The following is a 12,642-nucleotide window of genomic DNA, read 5'->3' on the forward strand; positions in this document are numbered from 1 at the left end:
GATATTTTAAATAGTTAAATCTAAACATTAAATGTTACACCTAAATGTTAAATTTAAATATAAATCTAAATATTAAATCTAAATGTTAAATCTAAATCTAAATCTAAATGTTAAATCTAAATATTAAATCTTAATCTAAATCTAAATGTTAAATCTAAATCTAAATGTTAAATCTAAATATTAAATCTAAATCTATAGCTAAATGTTAATTCTAAAATATTAAATCTAAATCTAAATGTTAAATCTAAATATTAAATCTAAATCTAAATATTAAATCTAAATCTAAATGTTAAATCTAAATCTAAATCTAAATGTTGAATCTAAATGTTTCGAGTGAAACTAAATATTTAGCTAATATGCAAATTCAAAATACCGGTAATCGTAAGTACCAAAATAAAAGCTCGAGGAGGTCAGTGTGTGTTTATAGTGTCAAATAATGAATAACAAAACATCTCATCCAGGGAAATGGACTCTTGGACATGGATTATCGTGATAATAACTACCTAAATAATAAACACGTGTGGAGAAATAAGGTTAGGGGTTAGAAGGGTATTTACATTACCATCTCACAAGTTTGAGAACATGTGCCTTGGTTGTAGTCTAAAACTTTGCTTTCCTTGGTCTTTTAACAGGTTATGTTTTGAGGCGGTTGCTGTCGCTGTTGAAAAAGTTTGAATAGCCGCCAGGACGGCTCTGCCGATGTTCTCGGCTAACGCCGATTCGTTGGACATTTTCGCAGCGTGACCATGGCCAACATTACCGTACCTGGTCAGGCTCTTGCTGGCCTTCATGCAAGCGAACATGACAGATCAGTCAAAGTGAGCCCCCTCGTGGCTGGCTATAGTGGCTACAGGTCATAAGTCTCGCCCCCTTCATAAAAGTGACACTAAAAACTCAAAGTACTCTTCAAATACAGTTTCTCCAAACGTGTTTATTATTTAGGTAGTTATTATCACGATAATCCATGTCCAAGAGTCCATTTCCCCGGATGAGATGTTTTGTTATTCATTATTTGACACTATAAACACACACTGACCTCCTCAAGCTTTTATTTTGGTACTTCCGGTTACCGGTATTTTGAATTTACATATTAGCTAAATATTTAGTTTCACCCGAAACATTTAGATTCAACATGTATATTTAGATTTAGATTTAACATTTATATTTAACATTTAGATTTAACATTTAGATTTAGATTTAGATTTAATATTTTAGAATTAACATTTAGATATAGATTTAGATTTAATATTTAGATTTAACATTTAGATTTAACATTTAGATTTAGATTAAGATTTAATATTTAGATTTAACATTTAGATTTAGATTTAGATTTAACATTTAGATTTAATATTTAGATTTATATTTAAATTTAACATTTAGGTGTAACATTTAATGTTTAGATTTAACTATTTAAAATATCTCTAAGTTGACAAATATTGTTCTAAATGTGCTAAAAAGTGACCCTTAAAAATTCATACCAGTTTTTTAAACATTGTTTGAAGCTAAATGTGACAAAATGTTGCTGTTATTTTCAGAGGGAGCCGCTTTACAAACGGCACCCCATAGTAAAGCTCCATGAGCGTTTGTGTATGACGGTAAATCCAACCAGGATTCTGCTGCTAAGATTGGGCTCACCTCAGGCACAGAGCTGATGGCATGAACTTGACCAATGAGCGAGCAGTAGGACTGGAACAGTAGGAGAAGCTGGAAATGCAGCTTGTAGAGCCTCTGACAAAGCTCCAGTTGCTAGAAGACATTAAAAAAGAAACCGGACCTGATTTATCAGTAGCACAAAACACATAGACACAATAACACAGTCAACCACCACATATATACACACATGCAAAGGAATACAAACACACACAAACACAACTAGCTGATTGTCTTGTGCAAAGTAAATTAAGCAGTTTACTTAAGAGGCAGTGGAGTGAGAAAACTTGTAAGAGAACTTACTGCAAGAGACTCCATTTGCTAGACAGCGAGAGAGCATGTTAGGGCGTCAGAGTGAGGTGAGAGGAAGACAAAGCGTCAATCAAACACATGCACAGTACATGTACACCAGTAAACCATGACTATTCAAAGTCAAGCTATCAATAATTGGTCAACAGAGTATAGTATCCAGTAGCTTCTTTTAGTGATTGGTGGCTGGGGGGAAAAAGTCAAAAGGAGAAACTAGATAACACTCAGCAAACATGCGAAGAAAGCAGACATTTCAGTGTGACAAAATCACAAAGGAGCAAAGAAGAAAAGAGAAACAGAAATACAAAGCCCAGATTCAGAAGTGACTCATATGTTGAGCGGGTTTGCCTCTAGATATCTGCATGTTGCAGTAAATAACTTGTAAACGAGTTGCCTGTACCTTCTCCTCTGAGTCTCCAGGCTGGCAGGTAACCACACTGTCACCGGGGCACCTGGGAAATGTGTCCTTACAGTTCCTTAGCCACTGAAGGAAAAACGTAAGGCGACAATAATAGGAAGAGAGGGTGGAAAAGAGGAGGGATGGTGAATATTTTGTTAGTTTGTCACACATTTACATGAAAAGATTTATCAATTTATCAATAAAATGTAGAGGTTAAGTTACCGATACAGCTGCGTCTTCTCTGGTGTTGTAGGTGTCCAGGTACTCCTGCAGCTCCAGCGCACTGAACTTCATCTTTTCAAGGAGACCATAGGACATGATCTGGAAAGACCAACACAAAGAAAGGAGGTGAAAAATGTGTTCAATACGTTAGACTTGCCTGACTAATTTAACGTTCGGTTACAAGGTAGCCTTGGTTCTCTGAGTGAAGGAGACTATCTCTCAAGGGCAAGGCCGCTCAGATACCGTTTCAATCCTATATCCTATAGACCTTCAACAATTAATGTTAAAGATATCCTCAGCTAAGCCGTCTACCTGTCTCTTAGACCCCATCCCAACGAGGCTACTCAAAGAAGCGTTACCCGTGGTAAACACTTCATTATTAGATATGATCAACATGTCCTTACTAACAGGTTATGTACCGCAGTCATTTAAAATTGCTGTGATAAAACCTCTTCTGAAAAAACCCACCCTAGATCCTGAGGTCTTAGCAAACTATAGACCTATATCTAACCTTCCCTTTCTATCCAAGATCCTTGAGAAGGTGGTTGCTAATCAGTTATGTGATTTTCTACATAGCAACAGTCTATTTGATGATTTTCAATCAGGATTTAGAAAGAATCATAGCACAGAGACGGCACTGGTGAAAATTACTAACGACCTTCTAACTGCTGCAGACAAAGGACTTGTCTCCATTCTTGTTTTACTAGATCTTAGTGCTGCATTTGACACTATTGACCATACTATCCTGTTACAGAGACTGGAACACTTAGTTGGCATTAAAGGAATCGCACTAAGCTGGTTTAAGTCCTATTTCTCTGAACGATCCCAGTTTGTTAATGTTAATGATAAACCCTCCAAGCACGCTAAAGTTAGCCATGGCGCTCCTCAAGGCTCAGTGCTTGGACCAATTCTATTTTCCTTATATATGCTTCCTCTAGGTAATATTATTAGGAAACACTCGATTAACTATCACTGTTACGCAGACGATACCCAATTATATCTGTCAATTAAGCCAGATGAAAGTGGTCAGTTAGCAAGACTTCAAACGTGTATTGAGGATATAAAATCCTGGATGACCCACAATTTCCTGATGTTAAACTCAGACAAAACTGAAGTTATTGTGATAGGACCAACGCACCGCCGAACTTCGTTTTCGAAAGATATAGTTACTCTGGATGGTATTACCCTGGCCTCCAGCACTGCGGTCAGAAATCTAGGAGTTATTTTTGATCAGGATATATCCTTCAACGCCCACTTAAAAACAAACCTCAAGAATAGCCTTTTTCCATCTTCGTAACATTGCCAAAATTAGGAATATCCTGTCTCAAAACGATGCTGAAAAACTAGTCCATGCATTCGTTACTTCTAGACTAGATTACTGCAATTCCTTATTATCAGGTTGCCCAAATAAGTCCATTAAGACTCTCCAACTGATCCAGAATGCTGCAGCACGTGTTCTGACGAGAACTAAGAGAAGAGATCATATTTCTCCTGTATTAGCTTCTCTGCATTGGCTTCCAGTGAAATATAGGATTGAATTTAAAAATCCTCCTCCTGACTTACAAAGCTCTAAATGGTCAAGCACCATCATACTTAGAAGAGCTCATAGTACCTTATTGTCCCACTAGAGCACTGCGCCCCCAGAATGCGGGGCTACTTATGGTTCCTAGAGTCTCTGGAAGTAGACTGGGGCCAGGGCCTTCAGCTATCAGGCTCCAGTATTATGGAACCAGCTCCCAGTCGGGGTTCGAGAGGCAGACACCGTTACCACATTTAAGAGTAAACTGAAAACCCTCCTCTTTGATAAAGCTTATAGTTAGGGACGAGGAGTTGAAACGTCCACCTAACCCGCCCACTGCTTCTCCTCGTAGTCATCAGTTTTTCTATACTGTATAATTAATAATCGAGCGAGAGTAGAGGGAGGCAGGCCAGTACAGCCCGATCCGGTTGGGGGAGTTCTAGCCCCGACCAGGCACCTCTCTTTAACCTGCCTCTCTTAAGTTATGCTATTACAATTTAGACTGCCGGGAGGCTGTTCCTCCCTAAGACACACTGAGCTGCTCTCTCATCTCTACTTGTTACTTTTTGTATGCATCCTGTCCCAGAAATGCTTGTTACTAATCTAGCTCTGGGGAGTTTACTCCCGAGTCCTTATGATTCTTCTTCGCAGAGCTATGCTCTGCGATTCTCTGCATTTCCCGGCTGCATCCTGTTGCGTCCTGCTGCATCCGCAGCCTCCACCCGTGCTCTGCAGCGCCACGTTACATCCCGCAACGCCCTGCTGTGATGTTCATACGCACAGAGTAGTCAGGATCCGGTATAGAGACTGCACTACTCAGTATGACACGATGTGCCCTGCTATGACATGAACTTCCACGATAACCTTCAAGTCACTGTGACTTCTAATGTGACTGTTATCACCACTGTTCATCACGCCCCAACCGCCCGGCAGACACCGCCTACCAAGAGTCTGGGTCTGCCGAGGTTTCTTCCTAAAAGGGAGTTTTTTCTTGCCACTGTCGCAATAGCCACTGCTAATGCTTGCTCTTGAGGGAATTACTGTAATTGTTGGGGTTTTGGAATTTATAGAGTGTGGTCTAGACCTACTCTATCTGTAAAGTGTCTCGAGATAACTTTTGTTATGATTTGATACTATAAATAAAATTGAATTGAATTGAATTGAATGTAAATCAGTGAACCCATGCACACCCGGGCCTTTTATGCCCAAGCATGGGCCACGTAGTGGTGTGTCTTAAAGTAGTACCGTGTCGGCATCGATGTAGATTGTAGGACAATCTGAGCATGTGGTTAGCATCTGTGAGGACCTGAGGAACTTTGATCCGATGCCCCTCAAGCCCTCTCCAAGGTAAGTGGAAACATCAGTTGTCAGGATGCAGAATTTACCCTGGATGTTCTGGGGAAGAAAGAAAGTTTAAGAAATGATTGTACTTTTGCTCATACTGCACATGCACGTAAATCTTACAGAATATGAGAGTTTGCTTGAAGAGAAAAAAAGAGCATCATAGTTACTAACAGCGAAACAGTGACAAAATATACATACACAGTATGATAAATTATGAATGATTTCAACTAATCCTTGCTGTGATTTACCTTAAAGAGAGATGAGAAGACTTGAAAAGTGTGGACGGCACAGGACCCATCTGAGTCGGTCACGAGCTGGTTGATGTGACAACGCCATGCCTCCTCAGCATCGTCACACACTGTGGGTTGGAAGGCAGCCAAGATGGCGGAGAAAAATGGAGAGGGGGGAGGAGGAAAACCAAGGTCTTCCAAGTCATCTACATCATCACGTAAGCTGGTGCCATGGAAATGGGGAAGAAATGGGGGTACAAAGAAAAAAGGTTTTGATACCTTCCCCCCAAAAAGGTGTTATATCAAAATCAAGTTCCCAGCTACTTCATGGGATTATATTAAAGTAAGATGCGATGGCCTCTGTTCAAGTAGTATTTGGTGAAATATTATTGCTGTTTTTTTTTTTTTTTTTTTTTTAAATAGTTTAATATTCAGGTTACAGGGGGCACTGCAAGGGCCAGGATTAAAAGAAATCATCTACTAGGAATAATTTAAGAGGAATTATTTAATATTAGACAACATGTCTGAAAAATAGGACAATAAATGCAACACCAGCTGCGGCAACAAAGAAAAACAATCACACACTGAACCTGAATCAGGGATATAACATATAAAGCTTGTAGGGGTTAAGACATACTGCTAATTTGCATTCAACCTAATAGAACCCACATACTGTATGTAGCGGTGTTTCTTTTTAATGATTTAGCTACTTACACAAGGCTTAAAGTCTAATTTCATGAAGCATTATCATTATTTAACTGGGGGTTTGCATATATGAGAATCCAAATGAAAATTAGATATCTAAGAAAAGTATTTACAGCCCAATTCATTGTGAATTCATATAATAAATGACCTGATCTGTCCCAATGCAGTATGCACAAGCAATCTGGTTGTGACAGATTAAAATAAGCACTTAGACTGCAGTTTAAGCGAGGTTTAGTCCCATTGTCAGTCAATCTGCCGGTTGATAAAAAGTTTCAGCGAAACAATATTCCATATTGTTTTCTGTTCTTTTACTCCTGTCTGTCACATTCACCTGGGCAGACAGTTGGGGTCTAGAAAGTCCAGAGGTGGCTGGCAGTAGTCTGTGTTGAGGCTGTGATCCAGGTTGAGCGGATGATCCAGAGGTTGTCCGGGCAACTCCAGGGTGAGGCTCTCGCCGCAGTCTGAGCCGTGAGGGAGCTCGTTGGCGCTCAGCGACAGTTCGTCATCCTGGGCCTGAGTGTCCTCATCCTCCCCACACACCCTACCCTGAGGAGACAAAGGTATGACATTTTCCTTAGGATATAAAGGCATTCGTACAAACGCATAAGTACATATGTGTGTAGGTTAGTGTATTATTCCTCACATGTAGACCCCTGTGATCATAATGTAGCGCCCCCTGGCCCGGTGTGGTGGCATTGAGGGATTGTAGGTCGGCAGATGTGTCGTAAGAAGTAGAGAGAGAATCGGTGTGATTGGTTTCCTCCGATGGAGAAGGGTTAGTCTGGAACAGGAAGGCAAACCAGGGATATCTATAACTTTGATCAACTTATTCTGCAATAACAAAGTTTTTCAGGCTTCAGTAGATGTTAATGTTGCACTGATCTAACAGTTGAAGCTACGCACAAGCTGAGAGTGAGAGAGGCTCTGGCTAGTCGAAGACTCCTCTTCTTCGGAGGACTCGTCTGAATCGTGGGGGTCCTCGTGACCCAGACTAGGGGTGCTGCCTGAGTGCTGGCTCTCCTCCAACATGTCGCCCAGCTCTGTGCTGTCCAGAGAGCGCCGACGCACGCCCCAATTGAAGTTATCGACGGTCTCACCCTAGATAAAACACACACGCACACATACACATTGGAAGACAAGGGCAGAGGCCATGGTAGCAGTGAGAATAACATTTTCATGTTAACCTTTAAGATAACGAATAGTCTAAGAGCGTCTGATGACAAGCACAAGATGCAAAATGTTATTCATTGCATGAAAATATGCTGGAAAGACTGTTTCAAGACTGCATTCAATATGATAATCTTTTTCCCCATAAAGACATACAGTATCATTTATCTCCATTATGACAAATAGCAATAAGGTCAAAAATGTAGTTCTGCAACCAAGCTGTGAGAGCAAAATGAAGCACAATCATCCTTTGTTTTTTCATCGGGAAACAAAAGGAGCCAGCAACACCACAGCGCTGATAAAAGCTAATGTAAGTGCTCAGTGTGAGAGACCTTACCTGGAGCTCCTAGGCAGCGAGGGGAAGAGAGAGAGACACAGAGTTAGACAGAGAGAGAGACAAGGAGGAGGGACAGAGAAATGCATTTCAAATATATTGATGTTAAAGAAAGACAGACAGGATAAAATGAAACAGGCATTAAAAAGGTAAAAGGGAAGGAAAGGGAAAGATAATTTACTATCTACAGTTAAAATCAAGTGAGTTTTGCACTCAAAGTGACCGTGGGTAAAATACAATAAACTATGACTCTCACCTCTCCGTCCTCCAGCTCCACATCCAGGAAGTCGAAGTCTCTGAAAACCCTGAACTGCTGCTCGCTGGCGGTGTCGTCTAGCGTGTCCTCTCTGGTTCCGCCCTCCTCTGATGACACACCACTCTCCCGCACCTCCATCATGTCCAAGTCGCCACACGATGAGAAGATCACCTGAAGGGAAGCAACAACAACAAAAAATGTACACGTCACAGAAAACCTGGTGAAGTTTACATAAAAACAACAATGTTTCTAATGAATAATAGAGCCAATAGAATAATATTCTCCTCAAATATCTGAAAAGATTGGTGAACCTCGCTCAGGTTAATCATTTTATATTTAATTTCAATAAAAAGTTTGACTTTTAAAAAAAGACAACACAATTTTTCCTAAAAGAAAAGAAACTTCTGCCCTTTTTTAGATTGTTGTAGACTGTAAACGAGCAGATAGTACAGGTAGAGCAAACAAGAGATGGGCGTTAGCTTACAGATGGGTTCTTGGTGAGTCCAACTTCTTGTCCACAAAGAGACAAAACATTCACCAGCTTCTCTCTGGTTCTTTTCTGAATGTAGGAGAAAGACAGAAATAAATAAAAGAGTATTAATCAGAGAGGAAATGGACATAAACTCTTCTCTTTCTTGGCTTATTCCGTCATTGTTATGGTTATGTTTCTCTCCTGCCCCGACTTTTCCTAAATACCTATTCTGCACATTCCTACAGTATATAGTCATAATAATAGAATAATGTTTAGAAAACCAAATAAAAAGGGGTTTTTGGTGTTGTTTTTCACAAAAACACCCTTATTTATTCGCCAGGAGCAGCGTGGATTAACGTTGGTACTCTCCTTTTTCATTTGCATGATGGCTATACAGCGCATTGAGACATGATGAATGGGACATTAAACTCATTTGCACACCAATATTCACTAACATGAAATTATAATCACTTATAATCAAGCTAAGGTGTGTAGGCCCACAGTATCCATTATTTGATATGTGTAAAATATCAGAAATGACAACAAATTGCTTCTTGAACTTAAAACACATGAAAGGAAATAATTTTCAACATTCTTTAATTGAACAAATTGAACATTGAATTGAATATCAAAGGCACCACTAAAAAAAGAATGACAGTAACACTTTAAAGTGCAGTTTTCTACTCATATTTTCTTTCAACTAACAAAAAGAATCTCTGAGTTTCCTTTACGATATGTCGCAGCCTTTCGCAATGTGTTTAGGGCTGCAGTTGATATCGCGATGACGATAAAAAGCGATATATTGTGCAGCCCTAATATTGACCATTTAGTTTACTTGCCAGAATAAAAATGCTGACATTGATTACAATGTTTCAGCATTTGTTTCTGGCCTTTTAGATTTTACGCTGAAGGTCCTTTTAGATTTTACGCTGAAGGTTATACGCCACTTATAACTGAAAACAGCATCAGATAGAACCAAACAGATTTGTTTTTTTTGTTTGTTTTCATGAACAACGATTTAACTAAAATCAAAACGGTTAACTAAACTGAACTGAATTGAATGCATTGAGTGGCAGCGTAAACATTTTTTTTCTAAAATTGCTCATTTTACTGTACACTGCTAAGAGTACACCAGTTGTGTGTGGATTCAAGCTGTTAGATAAGTTATCTGGCTTATATTATTACTATATTTAGCATTTACATATTTTACAAAGTCTAACATGGTTTTGGCTTGTGCAATAACACTTGGGCAAGCACCTGCAGAGAAATATGACTTTGATGTCAAAAGAAAGAAAGGTCTGAGCCTGTACGTAATTGAATATATCACGTAGTGGCAACTCTAATATTTGCGGTTGTTATGATATTACAAATTGACTTTTTGTTGATAGTGTTACAATACCAAGCAGCACTAGGAGGCCACACCAAAGACTTACATAAGCTAAATAAAGAAAAGTACATAAACAGTGACAGACATAAACATTTTGATGTGGCGATACCTTAATGGGAAGGCCTAACTCTACCTGAGAGGACTGTGGTCGCCTCCAGCTGACAGGCACCAGGATGGTGTTGGAGTTGGATCCAGAGGAGGTGGAGGAAGTACTGCGGGTTACAGCCATGGCTCTGGCCTTCCCCTCTCTGCCCCCTGAACCCTGGAGCTCGTCGAACCGACGGCCAATCACTGGAGTCTGTAAAGAAAACAGAGAAGCAGGCCCTCATGAAAATGTTTGAGTGGTTTGAATATCACAAACACTTTTGACATGTAGTCCTCTTTTTTTCTCCGAAACTTCTGAAAAATGCTCAGTACTGTAAGTGTAAGTGAGTGGTGGGACAGAATGTCCATTTTATTTTGTTGCTTCTTCACCTCAGAGATGTCAAAGGTGAAGTCCAGTGTTTTTCCAGGCAGAGCCTTGGCGGAACCGTCCCACACCCTGCTGACCTCCAAGTTGGACAGGTCACTCTTCGAGTGGCGGTACACCGGATGAACTAGGCTGGCAGAGCGTGATACCACCAGCTTCAAGATGTTTAAGGCATCTTTCCAGTGTATTGTCTATGGAATCACAAACAGTATACAGTATAAAAGCACAGCAGTGCATACTTTATATCACACAATAACACACAGTGGAATACACTTCAGCTAACACAAAGTACTGTAGGATAGTTACCTGGACAAACTTCTCAATGGTTTTTGTGACATCAGCATTGAACTGTTTGACTTGTACAGCAGTCAGGTCCATATGGCTGAGCAGGCAGTAGATGATCTGAAGGAGAGACTGCTGCATACTGGGAAGGCCCTTATCCAGCAGCTGACAGATAAAGGGAGACATTCAGTGACTGACAAAGCATGCAACCACTACATTCATCTTGCTTAGGGGCAATGTCAGTGGGTGTATGGACAATATACCACTAGACTGTACATGCAGGTGATTGGATTATCCTTTACAAACTGCTAGATTACTGAAAAGTGCAATCACTCAGCAGCTCACTGGAGAAATGGACCACTAACTAGCTGTCCTTACTTCACAAACACTGTCAAATTTCACCAAAAGTAGACACCAAACGTGCTATCCTAAAATGCAATGAGTTGAGCATAATACTTGTAGTGTATCCTTGTAGCCACACTGGGAAAATGCTAACTATATATACCTAGAAATAAGGTATACAATGCATATTTATCAGCACTAACCTCAGCCATATAGGTGACCATGTTGAGTGTGATGTCGGAGAAAGCTTCATGGAGGTAGCGGCAAACCACACTGACCCAGGAGAAAGGGTCCCGTGTGTAGGAACGTGTCTTATAGAGAGTCATCACATGAGCCAAATGGGACAGCTTTGTGTTCTTCTCCTCTAAACACACCTGAGAGAGCGAAAGAGAGAGCTTGTGCTTATCTTTTCTGTGCATGTTTTTATCCCCATTCCTTTTTTAAATAGACAAAAAACTGCTTATTGCCACATAAAGCCTAACTTAACTCTAAGGAAACAGAAGTTAAGCAAAGGAAACTATAGTAACCTAGACTAGGATCAAGTGAAGAATTGCACCGTACCTGTGCGATCCTCTCAGCGCTCTCCTTACAAAACTGAGTTGGATGGCCAAAGTGCTGCACCAGGTGAGGTAACAGACACAGCACATTCAGAGGGAAACCTGCACAGACAAAAGTTGTTTAACTTCCAACACCACCCAGTATAAATGAAAACTCTAAACTTTGTCTGTTTCGAGCTAATAAAATAACACAGGTTGAAGATTACCGTGGTCCCCAGTACCTACCTACAGACTGCGAGCTGTCGACAACCGGGACGCGGGAGACTGGCGTGAGCTGGCAGAAGAGCTGTAAGGTGAGGTCAGAAGTGGCCTGGGAGGTAAAACCCTTCAACAAAAGCTGCTGGATCCCAGAGAACCCGCTCCACCTCAGCTGAGCCTGCAGCTTCTCGAGGCGCTCACGGTTCTCTGCTCTGTCTAAAGGCACCTGGGAAATTAGAGTAATTTATGTTAAACTGAAACTGGAAGTTGATTGTATTATTTAGTTTCCTCCTTAAATGTATTCTGACAACTTGCTCATACATCTGCACAGTGTTGATAGCTGGGAATCCCTTTATTTTTATAGGACAGGAAGCCTTAATTTAATAAATATAATAAAACATTTTCGCCACGTGTGGCTCTGAGGATGACTCAGTTGGTCCAGTTGGTAGTAAGGAGCAGCACAGCCTTCAGAAATTGCTTCCACTCTTCTGCTTCTAGTCGTATCTCTTCTTCTACAATTACATAGCTTCCCCTCTAAGATATGTAAGATTCATCTCATCTACCTTTGACAGCAACTTGTGAACAAGGCGAAGTGACATCTGATATTCAAACTCAAAGTCTGACTCCATAAGGGACACCGCCACCCAGAAGACTGTGGCCAGTATTGTTGAAGGATGGGAAACATGGGCAGGATCCGATAGGACGCTGGGATCAATACGATTGGTTGATGATGTGCAGGACCCGGAGGTTCTACCTGTCCGGGCGAGGCCATGACTGTTGCAGGCCTGTGGGTTGGAAA

The 12,642-nt window shown here is 40.5% G+C and overlaps 1 protein-coding gene across 6 annotated transcripts in view; it reads right to left on the reverse strand.

Annotated features, from left to right (window-relative positions):
* Positions 1 to 12,642, reverse strand: part of fryb (furry homolog b (Drosophila)) — a 71,580-nt gene that overhangs the window by 1,980 nt on the left and 56,958 nt on the right. For 3 of the 6 annotated variants that reach the window (XM_028594891.1, XM_028594890.1, XM_028594886.1), the window contains exons 47-65: positions 12,407 to 12,628; positions 11,871 to 12,069; positions 11,650 to 11,747; positions 11,292 to 11,462; positions 10,771 to 10,911; positions 10,470 to 10,655; positions 10,129 to 10,293; positions 8,621 to 8,695; positions 8,137 to 8,307; positions 7,884 to 7,892; positions 7,283 to 7,477; positions 7,023 to 7,160; positions 6,711 to 6,952; positions 5,693 to 5,897; positions 5,346 to 5,495; positions 2,582 to 2,680; positions 2,360 to 2,443; positions 1,954 to 1,971; positions 1,636 to 1,746 (exon numbers count right to left, since the gene is read on the reverse strand). In XM_028594891.1, coding sequence (XP_028450692.1) covers positions 1,636 to 1,746; positions 1,954 to 1,971; positions 2,360 to 2,443; positions 2,582 to 2,680; positions 5,346 to 5,495; positions 5,693 to 5,897; positions 6,711 to 6,952; positions 7,023 to 7,160; positions 7,283 to 7,477; positions 7,884 to 7,892; positions 8,137 to 8,307; positions 8,621 to 8,695; positions 10,129 to 10,293; positions 10,470 to 10,655; positions 10,771 to 10,911; positions 11,292 to 11,462; positions 11,650 to 11,747; positions 11,871 to 12,069; positions 12,407 to 12,628 — 2,679 coding nt within the window. The remainder of the gene's footprint in view (positions 1 to 1,635; positions 1,747 to 1,953; positions 1,972 to 2,359; positions 2,444 to 2,581; positions 2,681 to 5,345; positions 5,496 to 5,692; positions 5,898 to 6,710; positions 6,953 to 7,022; positions 7,161 to 7,282; positions 7,478 to 7,883; positions 7,893 to 8,136; positions 8,308 to 8,620; positions 8,696 to 10,128; positions 10,294 to 10,469; positions 10,656 to 10,770; positions 10,912 to 11,291; positions 11,463 to 11,649; positions 11,748 to 11,870; positions 12,070 to 12,406; positions 12,629 to 12,642) is intronic. The other 3 variants (XM_028594892.1, XM_028594887.1, XM_028594888.1) reach the window with 2 other exon arrangements.

The sequence above is a fragment of the Perca flavescens genome, chromosome 13, assembly GCF_004354835.1.
Source record: "Perca flavescens isolate YP-PL-M2 chromosome 13, PFLA_1.0, whole genome shotgun sequence".
Taxonomy (NCBI): domain Eukaryota; kingdom Metazoa; phylum Chordata; class Actinopteri; order Perciformes; family Percidae; genus Perca; species Perca flavescens.